Genomic DNA, 24061 nt, shown 5'->3' on the forward strand with positions numbered 1-24061 from the left:
TGAATTTGGACAAAATGTCAGTCCAGTTTGAAAGGCACTGCTGATGGGGAAACTTCAAAGTAACGAATCTTCAACAAAAACCCCGACAAATGCCTCTATTGTTTCACCCGAGAAGGCATCATCGGGGGGCAAACTTTCAGTCGGATTATTCTGGCATCGGTATGAAAAATGCATTCACTTCCACTATTACAGCAGGTATTTGTACAATTTTAGCATGGATTTACTTAAATCTCTAATAAAAGCCTTCCTCCCACTGTGACCTCAAAATGACATCTATGAAACGTTGAAACATTTTGCTGTAGAAATATTTTTTGTGATTACTTCTGTCCTTATTGCATTGGAACAGTTTCTTCATGTATACTGGTCAGTAACCAGTGTTTTTTTATTTAAAAAAATTTTTTTCTTTATTATAACTAATAAAAAAAAAAAAATTTTATTGGCTGTTCTACAATATTGTTTCATTAGTGTTTGTTTGTTGGTATTTGATATTTATTATATATGTGTATATATATAGTAACATTGGTGTTCCTTTTAATAGCCAAATGTCTTGAATATGGCAAGCTTTTTGACTGAGAAGGGATCGATATGACAGAAGTTGACACATACTACACAGTAAGGTGAATTTTAAAACCAGCGTGCTGGCGCACTTGTACACTCATTTGTTGGCCCGTGCCCAGAAAGGCAGCTATTTTATAATATACGCTGGGATATGCACGCATAGTATAAAATAATCTGGCCGCACTCGCAAGTGTGCCTAAATTTTAAGCGGTCGTGCTGCTGTGTGCATAAAAGCCACTTCTACCGTGTAAGTGGGGAAATTTTAAAAGGGACACGTGCCAATGCCATTGCCTGTTTGACCAGTTCCTCCCCAGTTTGCCCAGTTAACAGCTAGGTCCTCCAAAACCCCCTCAGAAACGGCTCGTTAGGCCTTTTATTTATTTATTTATTTTATCTTACATGCCATTCATAGCAGAAATAAAGTTACACGGCAGGGGACCTTGGCACACGTTGCATCACGTAAGTATTTACACGCTAATTTCTGGTTAAAGTCCCGAAACGCCCATGCCCCACCCCTTTTTTGAAAATTCCTGAGATGTGGCATTTACGCATTTATCTGGGTGGCTTTTAAAATCTGCTCGGTGCGCATCAGCCCAACGTATTCACGCATCCCCTAATTTCGGTGCTGCGCTGACCTTTGAAAATTCACCTTCAAATTTTGTATACTTTGGAGACCAGAGTTTCGATTTCTCCGAACCAAAACTTGATATAAAGGGTTTAGTTATTAGCATCTCATTTTAGAGATTTTTCCACTGCTTAGAAATGTGAAGGAGTAGGTTAGATTCCTGAATCAGGTCTTCTGCTTTCCAGGCTGGCTTGGGCTGGGAATGCTGTAATAGGGAGGTAGTGTTCACAGCCCATAAGAACCTGCCATGCTGGAACCAGACCGAGGCCCATCGAGCCCAGCATTCTCTCTCCAGCAGCAGCCAGTCTGAGTCAAATGTACCCGGTGGATCCCCAATAGTTGATTTATTTCTTGTATCTCACTCTCAGAGATAAGCGCTGGCCTTCCGATGTCTACCTGGTTAATACTGTTTATGGACTCTTCAGAAAATTGTACAATCCTCTCTTTGAATCCCACTATGTTAGTGGCTTTGATTATATCCTCCGGCAACAGATTCCATAACAACCCAGCATCTTGTATCTGTATTTGGGATTATTTTTCTCTACATGCATTACCGTATTTTTCGGACTATAAGGCGCACCGGATTATAAGGCGCATTATCAATAAGCGCCTGCTAATGCGTCCTGGTTCATATATAAGCCACACCGGATTATAAGGCGCAGCAGTGGCGTAACGAGGGGTGGGCGGCCGCCAAGAAAAAAATCGCTTTTAAACGCGCTGATGCTCCTCCTCTTTCCTGTCTGTGCGTTCCTGGAAGTAAACGTTGCCGGAGCCGCGTGGGCAGGAAGGAGGGGAAGCATCAGCGCGTGCAGACGTGGAGCAGCACTTGCGTTTACGGACCGCTGCGAATCTCAAGTCGCAGTGGCCCAAGAAGAAGAAGAGGCCCGGTAGCAGGGCCACTGCAGAGCCCATCCTGCGGCGACCCGCGAAGTGGAGGCCTAGAGGTGAGTGAGAGCCTGTGCTTGAGCAAGACAGCATGTGGGAGTGAGAGACTGAGTGTATGAATGATTGTATGAGACACAGCATGTGACAGTGAGAGCCTGTGTTGTGTGAGAGAGAGAAATGCATGTGAGAATGAGAACCTGTGTGTTTGAGGGAAGAAGATGGAGAGAAAAGAAACAGAAAAAAAGACAATATAAAAGGAGTGGCAGCAGAAAAATTCATATATAAGCCGCACCGGATTATAAGGCGCACTTCCGATTTCTGAGAAAATCGTAGGTTTTTATGTGCGCCTTATAGTCCGAAAAATACAGTACTTTGCACTTGTCCATATTAAATTGCATCTGCCATTTAGAAGTCCAGTCTCACAAGGTCCTTCTGTAGTTCCTCACAGTACGCTGCTGTTTTAATGACTCAAAACAATTTAGCTTCATCTGCAAATTTGGTCACCTCACTCATATTGTTCTTTTCTCCAGATCATTTATGAATATGCTAAATAACACAGGTCCCAGTACATACCTCTGGGGCACTCTAGTAATGACCCTTCTCCTTTCGAAAAACTGACCTTTTAGTTCTACCCTCTGTTTTCTGTCTTTTGTCCAGTTACCAATCCACAATAAGACATTGCTTCTGTCCCATGGCCTCCCAATTTTCTGAAGAGTCTCTCATGAGGGACTTTGTCATATACCTTCTGAAAATCCAAATACACTTTATTCGCATATTTGTTTACACCCTCAAAATTAAGCTAGCAAATTGGTAAGGCAGTACTTCCCTTTGCAGAAACCAATTTGACTCTCCCCCATTAAACCATGTAAATTTATGTGGTCATTAATTTTGTTTTTAAGAATAGCTTTGACCATTTTGCCCTGCACAGACATCTGACTCACTGCTCTCTGGTTTCCTGGATCATCCTTAGAGCCCTTTTTTTAAAAATTGGCTTCACGTTGGCCACCCACCAGTCTTCTAATACCATGGCTGTTTTAAATGATGGGTTGAAATCTCCAGAAGCAGGTCTGCAAGTTCAGTTCTGAATTTCTTTAGACCTATGGAGTGAATACCATCTGGGCCTGGGGTGAGGGAGAAGAAATCCCAACCATCATGCAAAGGTGATACTGAGTGGCCAGATATAAGGCCTATTATGAGTATAGGTTGGCTCCTTCCCGATGACTATTGCTGCAGTTAAGACTTTTTAAAAAGGGCTTCAGGGGTCATCCAGGAAACTAGAGACTGGTGAGCCTGACTGGTGCCAGGCAAAATGGTAGAAACTATTCTTCAAAACAAATACACTGGCCATATAGATAGACATGGCTTAATGAGAAGAGTCTATATTCAACAAAACATTTTTTAATATATAATCTTGGTGTTGTCAACCTGGAAAGGAGTATTATTTAATATATATACATTAATGAGAAGAGTCAACATGATTTTAACAAAAGGAAGTCTTACATTACTAAACTTTTAGATATTTTTGAAGGTATAAATTAACATGTAGTTAAAGGTGTCCCAGTTGATGTAGTATATTTGGATTTTCAGAAGGCATTGGATGAAGTCCCCCATGAGAGACTCCTCATAAAATGAAAAAGTCACAGGATAGGAGGCAGAATCCTATTGTGAATTGGTAGAACATAAATGCCATACTGGGTCAGACCAAGGATCCATCAAGCCCAGTATCCTGTTTCCAACAGTGACCAATCCAAGTCACAAGTACCTGGCAAGTACCCAAACATTAGATAGATCACAAGCTACTATTGCTTATTAATTACCGTAATAGTTTATGAATTTATCCTCTAGGAACTTATCCAAACCTTTTTTTTAAACCCAGTTAAGCTAACTGCTGTAATCACATCATCTGGCAATGAATTCCAGAGCTTAATAACTATGCGCTGAGTGAAAAAGAATTTTCTTCGATTTGTTTTAAATGAGCTACTTGCTAACTTCATGGAGAGCCCCCTGGTTCTTCTATTATCTGAGAGAATAAATAACCGATTTACATTAACTTGTTCAAGTCCTTTCATGATTTCATGTAACTGATTAAAGATAGGAAACAGAGGGTAGGACTAAATGGTTAGTTTTCCAAATGGGGTAGAAGGGGCTCCTGCCCATCTCCCCCATCATGGCAGTAGAGGAAAATGGAGAGGCCCTGGTGGAGCTGCCAATATATGCCATGCCATCAGCAACCGAAAAAAAAAGAGGAAGCATGCCTGCGTGCATTTGTGAAAATGAGAGGGAGAGTGTGTGTGTGTGTGGGAGAGGGAGCCTCCCTGTATGCCTGTGTGTGTGTATCTGTAAGAGAGGGACCCTGCGTGCGTGTCTGTGAGGAAGAGAGCCTAAATGCTTGTGTGTGTGTGAAGGAGCTTGATTTGAATGTGTTTGAGAGAGGGAACCTGTGCGAGTGTGTTTAAGAATGAACATGTGTTAGAATAAGTATGAAAGAGAGAGAAGATCAAGTTTGTGCACCTTCCTCAGTAATACTTTATTGGTGTTTGGTAAAATTTTTTAAATTTTAATGAGTTTATTTATTGGATGTTACTCTATTTGTCAGATATTTTGAAATATTCTTTTTATTAGTGTGGTTGATGTCTTATATTTCTTGATTTTATTATTTGTTTTATGACAAATGGTGATTCTGTTTTTCCACTGTTGCACTGCATCAATGTCTGGCTTTTTGCGGTTTCCAGTTCAGTGTTTGCATGTTTCTATTTAAACTTTATGGTCTCTTTATTTGGTGAAGGTCTGTGACCGAGGTGAGGTATTCTACTAGTATGTAGTTTCTGTGTAGGGATCTTTAGCAATCTGACTTTTTCTGTTTTCCTAATAGGTGTATTGTTGTGTTAGGGCCTGGCGGAAAACTTCCAGTGCTGCCTCTTCATAGGTAGGGTTGTTAGTATTTGAGTCCTTAGAGTTAGTGCTGTTTTAGTATGACAAGTTTGCTATATAGGTTCTGAGTTAATCTTTTTATTAGATTTTTGTGTTACTTCACAAAGCGTCCGGCAGTGGAAGATGCATGTGCTGCTGTTACTGGCTGATGACAAAATCTGAAATTTTATTTTTTTTTAATGGAATTGTAAGGGTCAATGTCTTAGGTCCATTGTTGGAGGACTTTCTGTGGATGCAGATTGTGTTATAGAACTAAAGTGTAGGATTTCTATTGATTCTATCCCTTCTTGTTTAGACTTTAGGTTTCTCTGATATCCATGCAGAATTGGTTGAATGAGGCTATCAAATAATATTAATAGTTTCACTGGGAGGTTGAAACTGGCCAAGTTTAAAAAAAAAAAAATTTGCACAGAAAGATCTTAGGACTTTTTCTTATTGTTTCTTTTATTGCCACTTTAATGATGAGGTAGAGGTGTGATGTGTATAGATGTTTCTTTGGCTTGTCCCCTGTCACTACCCCAAATACGTCTGTTTAAAGATGCTACTGCAGAGGACGTGGACAAGGCGACTAGCATAGCTGGGTTTAAAAGAGGTTTGCATAAGTTCCTGGAGGAAAGGTCCATAAACCATTAGCCAGGTAGACTAAAAGCTGTTGCTTTCCATAGGAGGGAGTAATAGGAAATAGATCTATTTTTTTATTTTAATTAGAGCTTTTCTATACCGGCATTCATGACACAATCATATCATGTCGGTTTACAGTTAACGGGGGGGTGCAAAACCTTAAAAAAATTTAACAGGTGCAGAGGAAGCAAAAAAGTTACAATGAAACAGGGTGGCTGGAACTGGGGTAGGAAGGAGACAAGAGTAGAGGAATTTTACAGAAGAAACTTATTTACATTGTATATGAAGGTCTCTTAAAGTTTATTAGTGACTCAATTAGACTTGGGAAAGGCTTGTTTAAATAACCAAGTCTTAAGCCTTTTTCTGAATGTTAATAAGCAAGGTTCCAGTCTGAGATCAGGTGGTAATGTGTTCCAAAGAGAGGGTCCCGCTGTAGAAAAGGCCTGATCTCTAAGTGCTAGATGGTGTGTAGCCTTGGTTGGGGGAACTAGTAGGGAACCTCTGTAGGCTTCTCTGGTGGGTCTGGATGACGTATGTAGTCTGAGGGGGATTTGGAGATTAAGCGGGGCTTGGATATGAATGGCTTTATGGATGATGGTGAAGGACTTGTGAAGAATTCTAAAATGTATTGGTAACCAGTGTAAATTTTTGAGAATGGGAGAGATGTGGTCTCTTCTTCTGGTGTTTGTCAAGATTCTGGCTGCTGCATTCTGAAGAATCTGAAGGGGTTTGATGGATGAGGACGGGAGACCTAGCAAGATAGAGTTGCAGTAATCTATCTTGGAGAAAGTTACGGCTTGCAGGACTGTTCTGAAGTCTTGAAAGTGAAGGAGTGGTTTCATTCTTTTTAATACCTGCAGCTTATAGAAGCAGTTCTTGGTAGTGTTGTTAATGAATGATTTTAAGTTCAGGCGGTTGTCTATTACTACTCCTAGGTCTCTTGCTTGAGTAACAATGGTGTTAGCTGGAGCACTTTGAGGGGAGTTCCTGTTTTCCGGGGAGATGAGAAGGGGTTCTGTTTTAGCTGAGTTTAGTATCAGGTTTAAGTTTGAGAGGAGTAGGTTGATCTCTCGGAGGCAGTTTTCCCAGTGTTTGAGAGTTTTTGTGTTAGATACTTCATGGGCTGTTGGGCTCAATGGGCCTTGGTCTGAGCCAGCGTGGCATTTCTTACATTCTTCATGACTAGGCTAGGTGAATTGAGAGGTAATATTAAATAGGAGGAAAATCCCTGGATAGTTGAAAGTTAAAGTTCATGGCACTGGATCACAATCTCAGTTCTGATTGAGTCAGATTCCCAAAGAAGCAAGAAAAAACTACTGAGCCCTCACACAAATGGTAATTGCCTTCCCTGCATATAACATAGTTTTCCACATTAATTTTCTCCTACTCCTCATTAAAGCACTGAACATAAAATAACTTGCTGAAAATTACATAGATATTGTTTGAATGAGCAACAATCATTATGAAACATTAGAGCAATAAGACAACTCACTGACTACCTTGTGAATGTTATTTAAAATGAACTTATTTATCCCAAATTACTTATTTAAAAATCTAGTTAACGTGTTTTGATGTTGTGTTGACTGATAATATGAATGTTGCTTTTGTAAGCCATGGTGATCTTCTTTTGGAACAACGATATATAAAATGCCTATATAAATAAATAAGCAACAAACTCAGTGTTCTTTCAGAATTAAGGTTTTTGGTGGATATGACATTTGATTGAATTTAAGAAATGGCTGGGTTTGTATATTTCTTTATCCAAGAAAATCTGCCGTATGAATTAAGACAATTTTTAAAGCAATCTAACCATGTTCAAATGGATTAACGTGCCTAGATTGCCCTGAAAATATAAGAAGTGCCTTCCTGGGTCACACCAAAGGTCCATCAAGCCCAGTGTTCTGTCTCTGACAATGGCACTCAAGGTCAAAAGTAGCCATCAGATTCCCATTAGTTTATCTACTTCTTGATTCACAGACCCAGGGATAAGCGCTGGTTTTCCCCAATGTACTTGTCAATAACTGTTTATGGACTTCTCCTTTAGGAAATTGTCCAGTACTCTTTTGAACCCCACTATGTTAATTGCTTACACCACGTCCGGCAACAGATTCCATAGCTTGATTGTGCCTTGAGTGAAAAATTAGGTTTTGGAAGGCATTTGACAGATTCCCCCATAATAGACTTCTCAGGAAATTAAAAATCATAGGATAGTAGTCAGTGTCCTATTGTGGTCTGGTAACTGCTTAAAAGACAGGAAGCAAAGGTAAAACTGAATGGTTAGTTTTCCAAATGGAGAATGGTAGTTAGTGAAGTACCATGGGGGATTGGTTCCTGGGACATATGCTGTTTAACATATACATAAATGATCTTGAAAAGGGAACAATGAGTGAGGTGATCAAATTTGCAGACGACAAAAAGTTATTCAAAGTTGTTAAAACAGTAACAGATTGCGAAGTACAGCAGACATACCTTGTGAGACTAGGAGACTGAGCATCTGAATGGAAGATGAAATTTAATGAGGAAAAGTGCAAAGCGATGCCCATAGAGAAAAATCCCAACTACATTGAGCCCAAGCCCTGCTGGCCTAAGAAAGAATAGGTCATCAAGGAGCCTAATCAACGGGGAGGCGAGTGGACAGTGGAAGGGGGTTCAAAGTGCAATGATGGTTTATATGTGTGGTACATATACACATACATACCATAGTCACATGTTGCCTTCCACCAGCCCTGAAACCACACACATACCATCCACCCACATACACACACCCTCCCTCTCCCATGCTAGCCACATACACACTGCGCAGTACAGCAAGTAAGAATTTTAAGATAATTGATTTACACCTTATTAAATTGAATCCACCTAAAAATGTGCCAAAATGTTTAATTTGCACTGTGAAAACACTGATAAGTTTTTATTATTAGTTTTAGCCTTACTGGCAAGCTTCTTCTCAAGTTTTGTCTTGGCCTATCTTACTACTGTTTTACATCTAACTTGCCAGTGCTATGATCTTACCTATTTTAATCAATTGGGTCTGCTTTCCATTTTTTAAATAATGCCCTTTTAGCTTTAACCTCCTCCTTTATTTCACCATTCAACCATGCTGGCAATCTTCAACTTTTTTTTTTTTTTTTTTTTTAAATGCATGGAGTTCATTTTATTTGGGCTTCCAACATGGTGGTATTAAACAATGTCCTTGCGTCATGCAAATTTTTACTTCATCTTTAGATTGGAGGAGGAGAATAGCATGTGTACTTGACATTTTTTAAAGGCATGCATGATATTTTATTCTCCTCAGCTGCCAGCACAAAATAGTAGGTGCTAAGCATATAGACAGCTTTTAATGCACACATTTTATGATAATTCTTTGAAAATTAACAAACTATGTATGCTAAAAGTGCCTGTGTACATGACAATTATAAGGGCTTTTTGGACTGCCACATTTGACACCAAAATTTCCCCCTTTGAACGTGGTCAATTATTCCATCTTTCTAGAATGCCTTGCCGCAAGTGTTGTATAGGAGTAGTTGTTAAATGGTTTCATTCTTTCCTCTATGGTAGGTTCCAGTTTGTTAGAATTGGTTTTTGCTCTTCCAGATATTATCAATTGACCTGTAGCGTTCCACAGGAGACACAGCAGTCACCTCTTCTGTTTAATATATGTCTTGAACCATTGAACAAGATTATTAGTAAATTCGGAATTAGTACATTTGGAATTTCCAGATACTTGCAGTTGACATTCAAATTATACATCTCTCTGTGTTCAAACCAAAATAGTTTCTTGAATGAACTCTTTCTGAGAGAAATTTAAATATAGTATGAACCAAAATAAACTAAAAATTAATCCTCAAAAGAAGGCTCTCTGGGTCCAAAAAGGAAACTTTTTTTTGGCCTCTTGTCTGTCTTTTAACTGGGCTGTCCAGGTCCTTTGTTCTCTGCCTCTCCACCTTGGTTCTCTTCTGGCCACTTACCCCATCTCATGGAACACTTATAGCAGCAAGAACTGCTTTCCACATGCCCCCAACTCTGTCTTGTTGATCTTTTGGGAATGAGAGGAAGAGGAGGAAAAAAAGCATGGATGGTTCATGGAATAGAGTTATACAATGAAGAAAAATCATTCTAGAGAAGTTACCATGTTGCATTTGTTCTTCACTGGTTATAAAGAATTATTGTGTTTTGAAGGAGCTGCGGCTGAGAATGGAGTGGATATGCACCAGTCAACCATATCAAGAGCTCTGCATACAACTGGTTTACATGGGAGGGTGGCTAGAAAGAAGCCAATATGCGCACAAATAAAAAGTTGCGAAAAAGGGGTGGGGTGTGAGTCTGGTCGGGGCGTTTCAAATTTGCGTGTAAATGCTTGCGCGCACAGGCACACACCGCGGTCCCCTGCCGTGTAACTTTACTTCTGTTATGGAGGACATGTAAGTAATAAAATAAAGGTTAATTGATAGATCAGCAGGGTTTTGAGGTATGGGGCTAACAGGGGAGAAGGGAGGCTATTAAACTAGGGACTGGAAGTCCTATCCCTTACCTGGGTGAACTAGGAACGAACTAGGAAAACTCTTAATGGCATCGGTGTGCATGTCTCTTAAAATCCCCCCACTTTAACGCAGTAGAAGCAGCATTTGTGCACACAGGCATACCACCAGTTAAAATTGCGCGCAATGGCGTGCATTCAGGCTATCTTATAACATACATACATATACGCATAAGAACATAAGAAATTGCCATGCTGGGTCAGACCAAGGGTCCATCAAGCCCAGCATCCTGTTTCCAACAGAGGCCAAAACCAGGCCACAAGAACCTGCAAATACCCAAACACTAAGAAGATCCCATGCTACTGATGCAATTAATAGCAGTGGCTATTCCCTAAGTAAAATTGATTAATAGCCATTAATGGACTTCCCCTCCAAGAACTTATCCAAACCTTTTTTGAACCCAGCTACACTAACTGCACTAACCACATCCTCTGGCAACAAATTCCAGAGCTTTATTGTGCGTTGAGTAAAAAAGAATTTTTTCCGATTAGTCTTAAATGTGCTACTTGCTAACTTTTTGGAATGCCCCCTAGTCCTTCTATTATTCGAAAGTGAAAAGAACCGAGTCACATCTACTCGTTCAAGACCTCTCATGATCTTAAAGACCTCTATCATATCCCCTCTCAGCCGTCTCTTCTCCAAGCTGAACAGCCCTAATCTCTTCAGCCTTTCCTCATAGGGAAGCTGTTCCATCCCCTTTATCATTTTGGTTGCCCTTCTCTGTACCTTCTCCATCGCAACTATATCTTTTTTGAGATGCGGCAACCAGAATTGTACACAGTATTCAAGGTGTGGTCTCACCATGGAGCGATATAGAGGCATTATGACATTTTCCGTTCTATTAACCATTCCCTTCCTAATAATTCCTAACATTCTATTTGCTTTTTGACTGCTGCAGCACACTGAACTGACGATTTTAAAGTATTATCCACTATGTTATAAAATGGCTGTGTCAACGAATGCGCATACTTGTGCCCATGCGCCTGTTTAAAAGTTACTGTCGTAGTGTGGCACAAACCTAGCACTGTCCATTCCTCAGCAAACACTGTCCCAACAGTAAAGTATGGGGGTGGCAGCAGCATGTTGTAGGGATGCTTTTCCTCAGTGGGGAATGGGCATCTTGTTAAAATTTAAAGGATGGATGGATGGTGCAACATACAGGGAAATACTGCAAAACAACCTGCTTCAGTCTGCTAAAAAAAACTAAAATTTGGGAGAAAGTTCACCTTTCAGCAAGACAATGATCCCAATCACAAGGCCAAAGCAACACAGGAGTGGTTGAACAACAAAATGATGAATGTTCTGTAATGGCCACGTCAAAGTCCAGATCTCAAGCCAATCGAGAATCTGTGGCACTATTTGAAAATTGCAGTCCATAAGCGACATCCAACGAACTTGAACAACCTGGAGCAAATCTGCCAGGAAGAATGGGCAAAAATCACTCCCAAATAGTGTGCAAAGCTGGCAGAAACTTACCCCAACAGACTTAAAGCTGCTACCGCAGCAAAAGGTGGTTCTACCAAGTACTAGTATGAAGGGGTTGAATACTTATGCAAGCAGCATTTTTCAGTTTTTAATTTTATTTTACAAAAAATGAAAAGCAATGATAAATTGTGAATTTGAAATTTTAAGAGCATACTGGTTTGCAGTAAACACATGGTCTGGAACAATCTGTGTAAGTGTAATTTGTAAACCACACAAATCTGCGGAGTTTTTAGAGGGTCAAATACTTTTGTAAGACACTACATGTGGCTCGGTACTCACAGTTGGTACTTCAAGATATCTGCTTTCAAACATTGCCATTATAGGTCTGACACATCTAATTTTTTCCTATTTATTTTTAAAGCCAATATTAATTTTAAACCAAGTTAACATTCTTTAGGTCAGGAGGTATGCTAGAGTAGTAAAATCTTCTTGCTGTTGTGTTGTTCTCTGAGGTTTGCTCTCTTATTCCTGTGTGTAATGCAGCGGTTCTCAGAGTGGCAGGCTCACTACAGAAGAGCACAGAAGTCATGAAAGCAATGCAGAATCTCGTCAAAGTCCCTGAGATTCAGGCTACCATGAGGGAGCTGTCCAAAGAAATGATGAAGGTGAGAACCAAAAGGAGGGCCAGAGGTGGGTCATCTTAGGAATGGATTTCCTAACCCATGAGGAAGGCAATAAACCAGGGATTTTCACTGGTACTGTCCTGGAGTACCAATTAGCCAGTCAAGTTTTCAGGATTTCCATAATGAATATGCATAAAATAGATCTGCATGCAGTGAAGGCAGTATATGAAAATCTATCTCGTGCTCATTCATTTTGGATACCCTGGAAACCATTCTGGCTGTAGGGGGTCCTTGAAGACAGCATTTAAAACCCCTGCAGTACACAGTTGGATGCTTTTGTTACTCTGCTTGTGAGAGGAGGCTCTCTTATTTTTGTCTGAGGATCCCACAAGTAGAAGATATCAAAAAGGGATACTTAATTCTTACGTACCCCTGCTCACACCAAATCAACATTTACTTTCATGTTTCTAAGATCTGTGGTGGCAACTGTGAAATAAAAGGCTTTGCTATAGGGTGGGCTGCTGGTGTTCCTCCTTGTATTCTCATACCCGATAACTCTCCTGATCTGGGCAGGTCCTGTTAGCTGGGATAAGTGTCATAGTGTCTCCCATGTAGCCTTTATTGGCTGTGCCATAACTTTGTAAAATCTTGCAGGGACCTGCTGTTAATCTTTTGGCTATTTCTAGCTCTCGGACTGTGCTGCAGTTTCACTGTGGAGCAAGTAGAAACTGAGCGTGTCAAAAATGGAAGTACCTTCAGCAGCAGATAGAAAAAATGGGGTTAGAGTAGTAGAGCATAGTGGAAAATCCCATGGTGCCCAAGAAATGCAGCATCAGCAAAGGAGTCATGATTCAGTCCTCTGTGCAGACTCTGGGAGGAGAGAGAGAAAAAACAAGAGAAGTGAGAACGCATGACAGACAGGGATTAAGAGAGACAAATTTACAAATACAAGAAAGATAGGGAGAGATGATAATGGAAACAAGAAATGGGGTGTGCTTATTTCTTACAGTACTTATATTCCACAAATGTTAACAAACAGTGGATTACAAAATTACTTAAACTTTTTTTTTTTTTTAACATAACAAAACACAAGACAAGGAAGGTCATGAGAGGATGATTGTATAAGTTGTCTTTGTGAGTTAATTTATGTGAATACATTTTTATAAGAGAGCTTATGAGACTCAGAGGGAGTAAAGATAGCTACAGAGGGGTGGGGGATGTGGGGTGGATGTTACTGTGTATGTGAGGCAGTATTTCAGCATTTGACTCTAGCACTGTGATCTGGAGCACAAGGGATCCAGGTTCAGAATCCCTATCAGTAAGTGCCTGGCGGGCATGGGTGGTGAGTTGGTGAGTTAAGGCCCAAGGAAGGGGGGGAAAGACTGCTGTCTCAGGGCAACTCCTGCTGGCCAAAAAGGTGACAGAATGTGAATGTGCCTCTGAGGTAGTGCTCATCCATCCATGGCGAGATTCCACTCCTGGGTATGCTTTCTGGGGAGAGGTCAATGGCCTGGACCAGCAAGGGAGAAAATGGGGGAAAAAGTTTGAAAAGGGAGCTTGGTAGGTTTGCAAAAATGTAAATGATATATCAAAGGACTTGAAGATATTTTTTGTTTTTATTTTGGATTAGGCTGGTATTATAGAAGAAATGTTGGAAGACACATTTGAAAGCATGGATGATGAAGAGGAAATGGAAGAGGAAGCAGAGATGGAAATTGATAAAATATTGTTTGATATCACAGCAGGTACAAGCGCATTTCATATACTTTTCTATCTCTTTTATCTTTATTTTAGATAAGTCTACAATGACATTATCCAATAGAAATCTTTGAACAAAGTACAACTAACATTATTGACAATAACCAAATATAGAACATTGTCAGTCCCATTTTCAAATCTTACCCCTCAACCTGTCCCACCTCCCCCTTACATACTCCATCCAAAACCCCATCCACATGTACCAGTATCTCACACGCACACTTGCCATCCACATTTAGCCTGTTCTATTTCATAACAAAGCAAGATGTGAGAAGCAAAGTAACCAAAATAAACCAACCAAAATAAGAGTGGTTCATATGAAAATAAATGAACAAACAAACAATAAATAGAAGGGCACTAAAAACCTAAATTAAAAGCTACAAACTAAAAACAAATAGCTAGATATTTATTGAATATTAAAAAAATACACATTAAACATAAATACATAATATATCACCACTCAACATGATCATGTTTTGGCATATTGCCTGCTGCAGGGCCATAAAAAATGTTGTTCCACTGTGAACATGCCTATCTATAAAGCAAGCAGGGATACAAACCATCATATTCATGAAACAGAATACCCCAAAAAAAGCTTTCTACAAAGAAAACAAAACAAATCTAGCAGATTTAAGAGGAATCCTACCTTAAACAAATGAAGAAGAGGAGAATTTTATTCTTGAGCATATGATACAAAAGTACCTATTGTCCACAACAAAAAAAATTGTAAAAATTCAACTAAATTAATAACCACACAAAACAAAAAATAAATGTGTATATTTTATGTGTATACATAAAATAGAGCAGGAAAATGAATGGACAGCTCTAACCTGCCTTACTGGAACAAGGAGGCCAAATTACCCCGGAAGGGTGGCAACACCTGGAACCCCCCCCCCCCCAAAGTGGCAAGTAGCCTCAAGGTCTGGAAGTTGGGAAAAAATATATATTTTCCTAGCGTGTAGCAGATGGACTCAAAACAAATGGGTATTGTGTGCTCGTGCTAGCAGTTGGAGACTGATCTGACGTCAGCACGGGTACATATACCCCCACAGGAAGTGTAGCTATTCAGTAATTTCCGTCTCCAAAGCAGTTTGGAGCTACCCCACGCTCGCTGAGCGTGTTTCCAAATTCTAACGACTAAATTCATAGAAGAAACCTACTGAAGATGAGCCCCGCACTCCTGTGGTGATACCAGGCGGTCACTCACCCAGTTGAGTTTCCCGAGCTGACTTCCGTGGTCCCTCGGAGGTAAGAGCCTCGGTCCGGGGGCCGGTTCGCGCCTGGGACCCAGCCCCCGAGTGAGAAGGGCTCGGGCGCGGCTTGGCCCCTGAGCGAGACGAGTTTGGGCGCGGCCTAGAGGCAGCCTCGGTCCCGGCGTGGACTTGGCCCCCGAGTGAGAAGGGCTCGGGCGCGGCCTAGAGGCAGCGGGTGCACTTCCTTAAGCACGGCGGTGAAGGTATTCCCCTCTCCCCCCGCAGCCGGAGACCGCCCGGGTCGCAGCCTGGAAGCGCCGAAGACAAGGTATGGCGTACATCTTTACTTGGTCTCCGAGGAAGTGTGGACTAACTGGGCCTGCCTACGAGGCCGCCCGCCTGGGAGGTCGCCATTTTGCCTGCCTACTCATCTTTTCCAATTAAGCGCACTTTGCTTGCTAAGCGCACACGTTAGGCGCACGTTGTTAGCGCACGCAATAGGCGCACGTTGTTAGCGCACGTTGTTAGCGCCCGCGATAGGCGCCCGTGGTTAGCGCCCGCGATAGGCGCACGTTGTTAGCGCACGCTACTAGGATACGCGCACTTTCTAAGACGCCCGTTTATAGGCGCACATTTATGAGACGCTCATGATAGGCGCACATTTCTGAGATGCCCGTTTATAGGCGCACACTTATAAGACGCCAGTTCTAGGCGCATGCTGTTAAGCGCACGTATTAGGCGCACATCGTTGGGCGACGCCGCATTTCAGGCGAATGGAGCATAAGAAAGCCCATGCGTCCGCAGAGCCGGCACCTCCAGAATCAGGCATGAACGCTCTAAGCCTCTGCTCAGCATGCAACCTCAGAGCCACACAGAGCGAGGAAGCAGACTCCCTATGTGCCCAATGTGAGGAAGCCATGGGAGTTCCAGGACAAGACCGGTCCCAGCCCAGAGGTTCCTCAGGGACCACACCGGACTTCGCAGGCCGCGGCGAGCAGCCAGGGAACCCGAGAGACCTGGTGCCCCTGCGGCCAGATCCGGCTTCGCTTTCCTGGGTAGAATTATTTAAGGGGATTCACGCCTTTGTCTAGATCAGTGGTTCTCAACCCTGTCCTGGGGACCCCCCCAGCCAGTCGGGTTTTCAGGTTATCCACAATGAATATGCATATGAGAAAATTTGCATATTATGGAGGCAGTGTATGCAAATTTTCTCTCATGCATATTCATTGTGGATAGCCTGAAAACCCGACTGGCTGGGGGGGTCCCCAGGACAGGGTTGAGAACCACTGGTCTAGATGCAGTCTGCTCCTCGAATGGGTCCTCCCATTCCGGCTGATCTGGTCCCTGGACCCTCGAGACCTAGGCGCAGCCACTCACCACCCGACAGCCCCGCTTATGGGGATTCGGATTATTCCCAGGTAAGTGAGGAGCCCCCCGAGGAGGGTGAGCTTCCCTCGGAGATAGAACCATATCGGACCATGAGACGCTTCTTTCGGAAAGATCTGCCAGGCCTGGTCTCACAATGCTTATCGGAGCTGGCCATTCCGGGCCAGGACCCCCCAGGGGACCCTATAAAAAAAAAAAACCCTGCTAGAGGGCCTGCGCCAACCGGCTCACCATTTTCCCCTACTACTAGCAGCACAGCAGCTAATCGAGCTGGAATGGAAGGCACCGGAGGCCTCATTCAAAGGGGGTCGGGCCTTGTCGGGCATGTACCCTCTGGATCCGGCATCCAAGGAGCTGCTGGCGTGCCCCAGGGTAGACGCCATAGTTAGCGCAATTGTGAAGCGCACCACCATTCCGGTGGAGGGGGGAGCGGCCCTCAAGGATACGCATGACCGACGCATGGACACCATTCTGAAACAAGCTTTTGAGGTAGCAGCCATGTCCCTTCGAATCGCGACTTGCTGCACTGTGGTGACGCGCTCCTGTTTATCACAGGCAAGAAACAACACCCTGGGAGAAGACATGGAATCAGCTCTCGCATTTCTCACTGACGCAGCCTCCGACCTCGTCCGTACGGCAGCCAAGGGAGTGTCCTCCTCAGTGGCAGCCAGGAGACAGCTTTGGCTACGCAATTGGGCGGCCGACGCGTCCTCCAAGACACGACTCATAAGAATGCCCTTTAAGGGTTCCCTACTGTTTGGCAGCGACCTCGAGAACTGGGCTACCAAATGGGGTGCCTCTCCATTACCCCGTCTACCAGAAGACAGGTCGAGGAGGAGCCAGCGTTCTGTTTCTAGACCAGCCAGAGGTAGAACCTCGCAGCGCTTCAACCCTTACAGGTCTCGCTATCAAGCACCTCGTTCTCAGGCCAGGAACCAGCCCTTTCGGGCTAAGCACACCAAGAAGAGAACCGGCCCGGGTTCTGGCCCCGGCCGTAACCCACAATGACAATCAGCCGACCCATCCGAGGGTAGCAGCCATAGGGGGCAGGCTAACCCTCTTCTACCACAGGTGGGTCGAGATCACTTCGGACCAGTGGGTCCTCGCCATCATCCGGGAAGGATATTACCTGGATTTCTTTCAGCTTCCGCCAAACAAGTTTGTGGAATCTCCTTGTTCGCCACTCAAGATAGTGGCACTAGAAGTGACCTTACAGAGGCTCCTGGCCCTAAAAGCCATAATCCCAGTACCTGCGGAATAGGTAACTTCTGGGCATTATTCCATTTATTTCATAGTACCCAAGAAGGAGGGCACCTTCAGGCCCGTCCTGGACCTCAAGTCAGTCAATCGACACCTACGGGTCCCCAGCTTTCGCATGGAAACTCTACGGTCTGTCAAGAATTCAGTACAGCCAGGGGAGTTTCTCACCTCCCTAGATCTGTCGGAAGCCTACCTGCATATCCCAATCCATTGGGATTACCAGCGCTATTTACGCTTCAAAGTCCTGAATCAGCACTTCCAGTTCCGGGCTTTACCCTTCAGGTTAGCCACCGCGCCACAGATCTTTACCAAGGTAATAGTAGTAGTGGCGGCGGCACTCAGGAAGGAAGGAATCCTCGTCCATCCCTACCTGGACGATTGGCTGATCAGGGCAAAGTCACCGGAGGAGAGTCACCGGGCAACCAACAGTTATAGTTCTTCTGGAAAGCCTAGGATGGGTAGTCAACATAAAGAAGAGTTCCCTACGGCCATCCCAGTTGCTGGAATACCTAGGGGTCCAATTCGACACCCAAGACGACAAGGTCAGTCTGACCTCCAAGAGACAGTCCAAACTCCGGACTCATCTGCAGGTCCTGCTGAGCGCCAGCCGGCCCACAGCTCGGGATTACCTACAAGTCCTCGGCCTCATGGCATCCACTCTGGAAGTGGTGCCTTGGGCGCGGGCTCATATGAGACCATTGCAACGCGCCCTTCTATCTCGATGGAGTCCACGATCGCGGAACTACACCATACACCTACCTCTGCCGGCCAGAGTGCGGACTCAGCTACGGTGGTGGTTACAGCCTGGCCACATAAGCCGGGGGTCAAGAATGTCCTCCCCAACCTGGATTCTGCTCACCACAGATGCCAGCCTGAACGGATGGGGAGCACACTGCGAGGAACTCACCGCCCAAGGGCGGTGGACCAGAGAGGAGTCAAGGTGGAACATCAACTGACTGGAGGCACGGGCAGTCAGGCTAGCGTGCCTGCGATTTGCCCACAGACTTCGCGACAGAGCGGTCAGAGTGATGTCAGACACCACAGTGTCTGACATCACAGTGGCATACATCAATCGACAGGGCGGAACCAGAAGCCAACAAGTGTCCCTAGAAATAACTCCCCTGATGATTTGGGCGGAAGCAAATCTCCACGACATCTCCGCCGTCCACATTGCCGGGATGTGGCAGACTTCCTCAGCAGAGAAAGCCTAAACCCAGGGGAGTGGCAGCGGTCACCCACAGTTTTTCAGATAATTGTGGATCGATGGGGGACGCCAGCCATGGACCTATTAACGGACAGGTCCAACGCTCAAGTTCCCAGATATTTCAGCCGCAGGCGGGATCCTCTGGCTCAGGGGATCGATGCCTTGGTACAACCGTGGCCTCAGGGGATCCTGCTATACGCCTTTCCTCCATGGCCCCTGCAGGGCGCCATTGTTCACAGGATTCAGAGACACAGAGGCCTAGTTCTTCTAGTGGCCCCGGACTGGCCAAGAAGACCCTGGTACGCAGACATGAGAAGACTACTGGCAGGGAACCCTCTACCCCTGCCTCCACACAGGGACCTGCTGCTGCAAGGTCCCATCCTCCACGAGGATCCGGCTCAATTCTCTCTTACGGTCTGGCCATTGAGAAGGGCTCGACTGAAGAAACGGGGATACTCGAGCCGGTTATAGATACACTCCTCCGAGCACGCAAATTCTCCACATCACTATCATATATAAGGATCTGGAGAGTATTTGAAGCTTGGTGCGACTCTCACGGCACCAATTCACATACCGCGAAGATTCCTATCATTTTGGACTTCCTACAAGATGGATTTCAGAAGGGTCTGTCCCTCAGCTCCATTAAGGTTCAGGTAGCAGCGCTGTCTTGCTACGGTCCCAGGAGTGACGGCAACTCCATTGCCAAACACCCAGACATTTCACGCTTCCTGAAAGGAGTTAAACACATTCGCCCGCCACTGAAGTGGCCAGTGCCCTTGTGGAACCTCAACCTAGTATTGGAATTTCTAGCGGGATCAGCCTTCAGGCCCCTTCGAGGCCTGTCCCTCCGTTTGCTAACCTTGAAGATGGTGTTCTTGCTGGCTGTGTGTTCAGCATGCCACATCTCAGAGCTACAAGCACTATCCTGTCGTGATCCGTTTCTCAGAATCACTCCAGAGGCCATCCATCTTCGTACAGTTCCCTCTTTTTTACCCAAAGTGGTCTCACACTTTCACCTCAACCAAACCATATCCTTGCCTACCACGGAAGGTTTGAAGAAGTCGGAGGAAGGTCGAATGCTACGCCATCTCGATATCGGCAGACTGCTGTCCAGATACCTGGAAATGTCTGAAGCAGCATGAAAGACGGACCACCTGTTCGTCCTGCACAGCGGGAAGAAGCAAGGGGAAGCGGCCTCACGGCCAACCATCGCCCGCTGGATTAAAGAAGTTATCAAGGCAGCCTACGTAGAGGCAGGAAAACCACCACCTCTACAGGTCAAGGCTCATTCTACCAGAGCACAATCAGCCTCTTGGGCAGAAGCTAAGCTGCTGTCGCCTGCAAAGATATGCAAAGCGGCGACGTGGTCCTCCCTCCATACCTTCTCCAGATTCTACCGTCTGGACGTCCAGGCCAGGGAGGACACAGCATTTGCGAGGGCGATCCTACACGGTCCTCGGGCAGCCTCCCGCCCAGTCCGGGAGTAGCTTTTGTACATCCCATTTGTTTTGAGTCCATCTGCTACACGCTAGGAAATGTTGAGATTACTTACCTGATAATCTCCTTTTCCTTAGTGTATGCAGATGGACTCAGCATCCCGCCCGGCTGCTGGTATACATGGGGATTCGCCGACTCACGGTAAGCCATGTTTTGCTTATAATAGGGCATCCACCCTGCCGGGTGTCGACGCCTTCAGGTTGGGAACACTGGCGGTCTCCAGCTACCATCAATTGGTCAGGGTAATCCTGTTGATTAATTGATCGGTCAGTCACACATATATCCATAAAGCTTTTGCTAGGAAGATTACTGAATAGCTACGCTTCCTGTGGGGGTATATGTACCCGTGCTGACGTCAGATCAGTCTCCAACTGCTAGCACGAGCACACAATACCCATTTGTTTTGAGTCCATCTGCATACACTAAGGAAAAGGAGATTATCAGGTAAGTAATCTCAACAATAAAGAACATGTTTATAATGGCATGATAAATAAAAAGTTAAAAACAGATATGAATAAAATAGAAATGACAAAAAATGTTTGAAACACACACCCACACAGGTAATAAAAATATATACTATAAAAAGCAAGGAATTTGCTAGTGTAGGAGAAAGGGCAGGTGAGCCTGAGAAGAGCTTGGCAAGACCCTCCAGCTGTCTACAGGGTAAATCCTGAGTAGAAGTTAGGGGTAGGTGACAATAGGTCCTGTTATAACAATAGAGTAGTTTAACAGGTATGAAAAACTTACAAAACCCCAAACAATTTTTGGTGTTTTGACATAAATATGTACAAATATACTCATTTATCTGCACTTTTTATTCTGCTTAATTGGATTCTCTCTTGAGCATAAACTTATGTATTTATTTAATTTATATTCTGCCTTTCAGACGTGATAACATATGTCATGTTTTTATCACCTGCATTAGACCTTCCAACCCCCCTCTCATTTTAGGATTTAAGTCGCTTTCTTTCATAACTTGCTTCCATAGGTATAAATGGTGGCAGTGTCCTGAATTGTGCTTCTTGTTAGTGAATGAGCTGATTAGAGGGTTTGCTGTATCATTTTGGCAAGACTGAATGTTATTGTTACAATCTTGCTTCAGAGGCATAGGTCTCCCCCGGAAGATCTTTCCTAGAAATGCACCTCTAGACCAAATTCAAAACATGCTGGGATCCTCAAGCAGGCACAGGGACAGAGTTGACAAACAAAAAAAAAAGTTTATTAACAAATAGTAAGAACATTGAACAGAATATAATTTGCAAACAGCCAACAAGTACAACAACAAGGATTCATTTAGTCAACATTACCTAGACAAGCTTCACCATATTTAGGTGCCTGGGGAGGTTAAGGTAAGGCTGGATGGGTAGAGTTGGTACAGAGCCTTGGCACAGATCTGGTCCTTAGAGAACATGCCACTGTTGTATATAAATTTAATCAGCTTAAATTACAGAAGTCATAAGGTCATGCTTCCTCAAAAGACAGCAGATATGACATGAAGACCAGGCATTTTATAATGCCTGCTTTTATGACAGCAGAAAAAGAAATCACTGTGCAGAACGGTAATATGTTCAAAATTCTCACCTTATAAGAAAAATGTTTGCCTTGTTTAGTCCACATAAATTTGCCATTGTTTTATAGGGCAGCTTATTTGCTGACCTTTCTTCTATATGACATAATTACCAAGAGCTTGGTTTTTCCATAATTTTTGTACTCTCTCGATGTGCAGGTGCCTTGGGTAAAGCTCCTGGTAAGGTTACAGATGCACTTCCAGAGCCAGAAGTAGAAGGGGCAACGGCGGCCTCAGAGGAGGAGGAGGCAGTCGAGGAAGATCTGGAAGCTATGCAGTCACGGTTAGCTGCACTGCGGAGCTAGGCCACTGGAATACCGCCCTCCTGTACAGTTTGATATTTCTCTTCCTACCGAAACATCTGCCATAAATGTAACTTTTTTGGTTTTATAGAAGTGTTTTGGGTTGCCTTTGGGTTCCTTTATACCTGTACTTTATTTCTTACACTTGTATGCTCACCATAGGAGAGTTCATGCTGCAGCTTTGGGTGCATAAATAGCATATGTTTAAATGTAAGGTTAAAGACACTAATCCTCCATTAATGCATTTCTTATGTATGATTTTCAAGAATAAAAATGAAACCTGCGTGAATTTTTTTTTCTAAGTCAAGCAATTGTTTTTCAGCATGAACTAACACAGCAACCTGCATCCTGTGGTTCTGAAAGCCTTATGTATATGTTGTGAAAATGTGCTTGTATTCTTTGTTCCTTCATTGAAGAGTTTACTCAATGCATGTGTATGGCATTTCTTGGAGAAAATGGGAAGTCCATTTATTGTACTACATTTTTTTTTAAATATTCAGGCATTTGAATGAAAATTGAAAAAGAGTGAAAGAGTTTGTACTTAATCTGCTTTTAGAATGGTATTTTTCTATTTTAAGGTCAAGAATGATGTGACTAAAAATAAAAACAAAAAAAAAAACACCAAACAAAAAACCTTCAGTTTGTACACTAACTAAAGTCGTGACTGATTGTATTGGGAAAGTTAATGTTTTTGAGAACTATTGTTTCACCGCTGCTGATAAGTCTATGTTGGAGCAGAATCATGGCAGAAAGATCATTCCTTCTTGTCTAATTCACTGCCCCCTTATTTACATAGGGCTCCATCCAGGATTTTCTCCCAGCGTTGTTTGGGGGAGATACTTTTATAAAGTGACTCCAGCTTTAGTAAGTTGAAAGAGTGGAGTGTGGCCAACATAACCCTGATATTTAAAAAGGGCTCTAGGAGAGATCTGGGAAACTATAGATCAGTAAGCCTGACTTCAGTGCTGAGAAAAATAGTAGAAACTATTCTAAAGAACAAAATTAGATAACATATAGAAAGACATGGTTTTATGGAACACAGCCAGCATGGATTTACCCAAGGGAAGTGTTGCCTTGCCAATTTGCTACATTGTTTTAAAGGGTTTAATAAACATGTGGATAAAGGTGAACCAGTAGATGTAATGTATTTGGATTTTCAAAAGGCGTTTGACAAAGGCCCTCCATGCAAGGCTTCTAAGAAAACTAAAAAGTCATGGGATAGGAGGCAATATCCTTTTGTGAATTGTAAACAGGTTAAAAGATAGGAAACAAAATTATATAGTCTGTTTTCTCAGTGGAAAAAGGTAAACAATGGAGGGCCTCAGCAATCTGTACTTTTCAATATATTTATAAAGGATTTGGAAAGGGATACGAGTAAGGTGATCAGATTTGCAGATGACACAAAGTTATTCAGAGTGAACTCCATTTAAACCCATTCAGTTTCTAACCAAAACCACTCACTTTAAGGCCCAAACTAAGAGTGTACAGTTTATTTTTAAGTTGCCTATGCAGAAGCGTGTCAAAGGCCTTACCGAAATCAGAGTACACGACATCTAATGTTCTTCCATGATCCAACATTCTGGTCACCCAGTCAAATTGATCAGATTCTTCTGACAAGACCTACCTCTGGTAAAAACCAAGCTGCGGATCTTGTATCTGCTATCCTCTGATTTAGCAGCAATTCCATT

At 43.4% G+C, this 24061-nt stretch overlaps 1 protein-coding gene across 3 annotated transcripts in view; it reads left to right on the plus strand.

The window, feature by feature from the left end:
• RNF103 (ring finger protein 103) overlaps window positions 1-22991 on the plus strand; it is a 144118-nt gene extending 121127 nt beyond the window's left edge. For 2 of the 3 annotated variants that reach the window (XM_029592959.1, XM_029592932.1), the window contains 3 exons: window positions 12127-12248; window positions 13837-13951; window positions 22231-22991. In XM_029592959.1, the coding sequence (XP_029448819.1) occupies window positions 12127-12248; window positions 13837-13951; window positions 22231-22376 (383 nt within the window). In that variant the 3' untranslated portion in view covers window positions 22377-22991. The remainder of the gene's footprint in view (window positions 1-12126; window positions 12249-13836; window positions 13952-22230) is intronic. The other variant, XM_029592941.1, reaches the window with a different exon arrangement.
• The last annotated feature ends 1070 nt before the right edge of the window (window positions 22992-24061 follow it).

The sequence above is a fragment of the Rhinatrema bivittatum genome, chromosome 1 (assembly GCF_901001135.1).
Source record: "Rhinatrema bivittatum chromosome 1, aRhiBiv1.1, whole genome shotgun sequence".
Lineage (NCBI taxonomy): Eukaryota > Metazoa > Chordata > Amphibia > Gymnophiona > Rhinatrematidae > Rhinatrema > Rhinatrema bivittatum.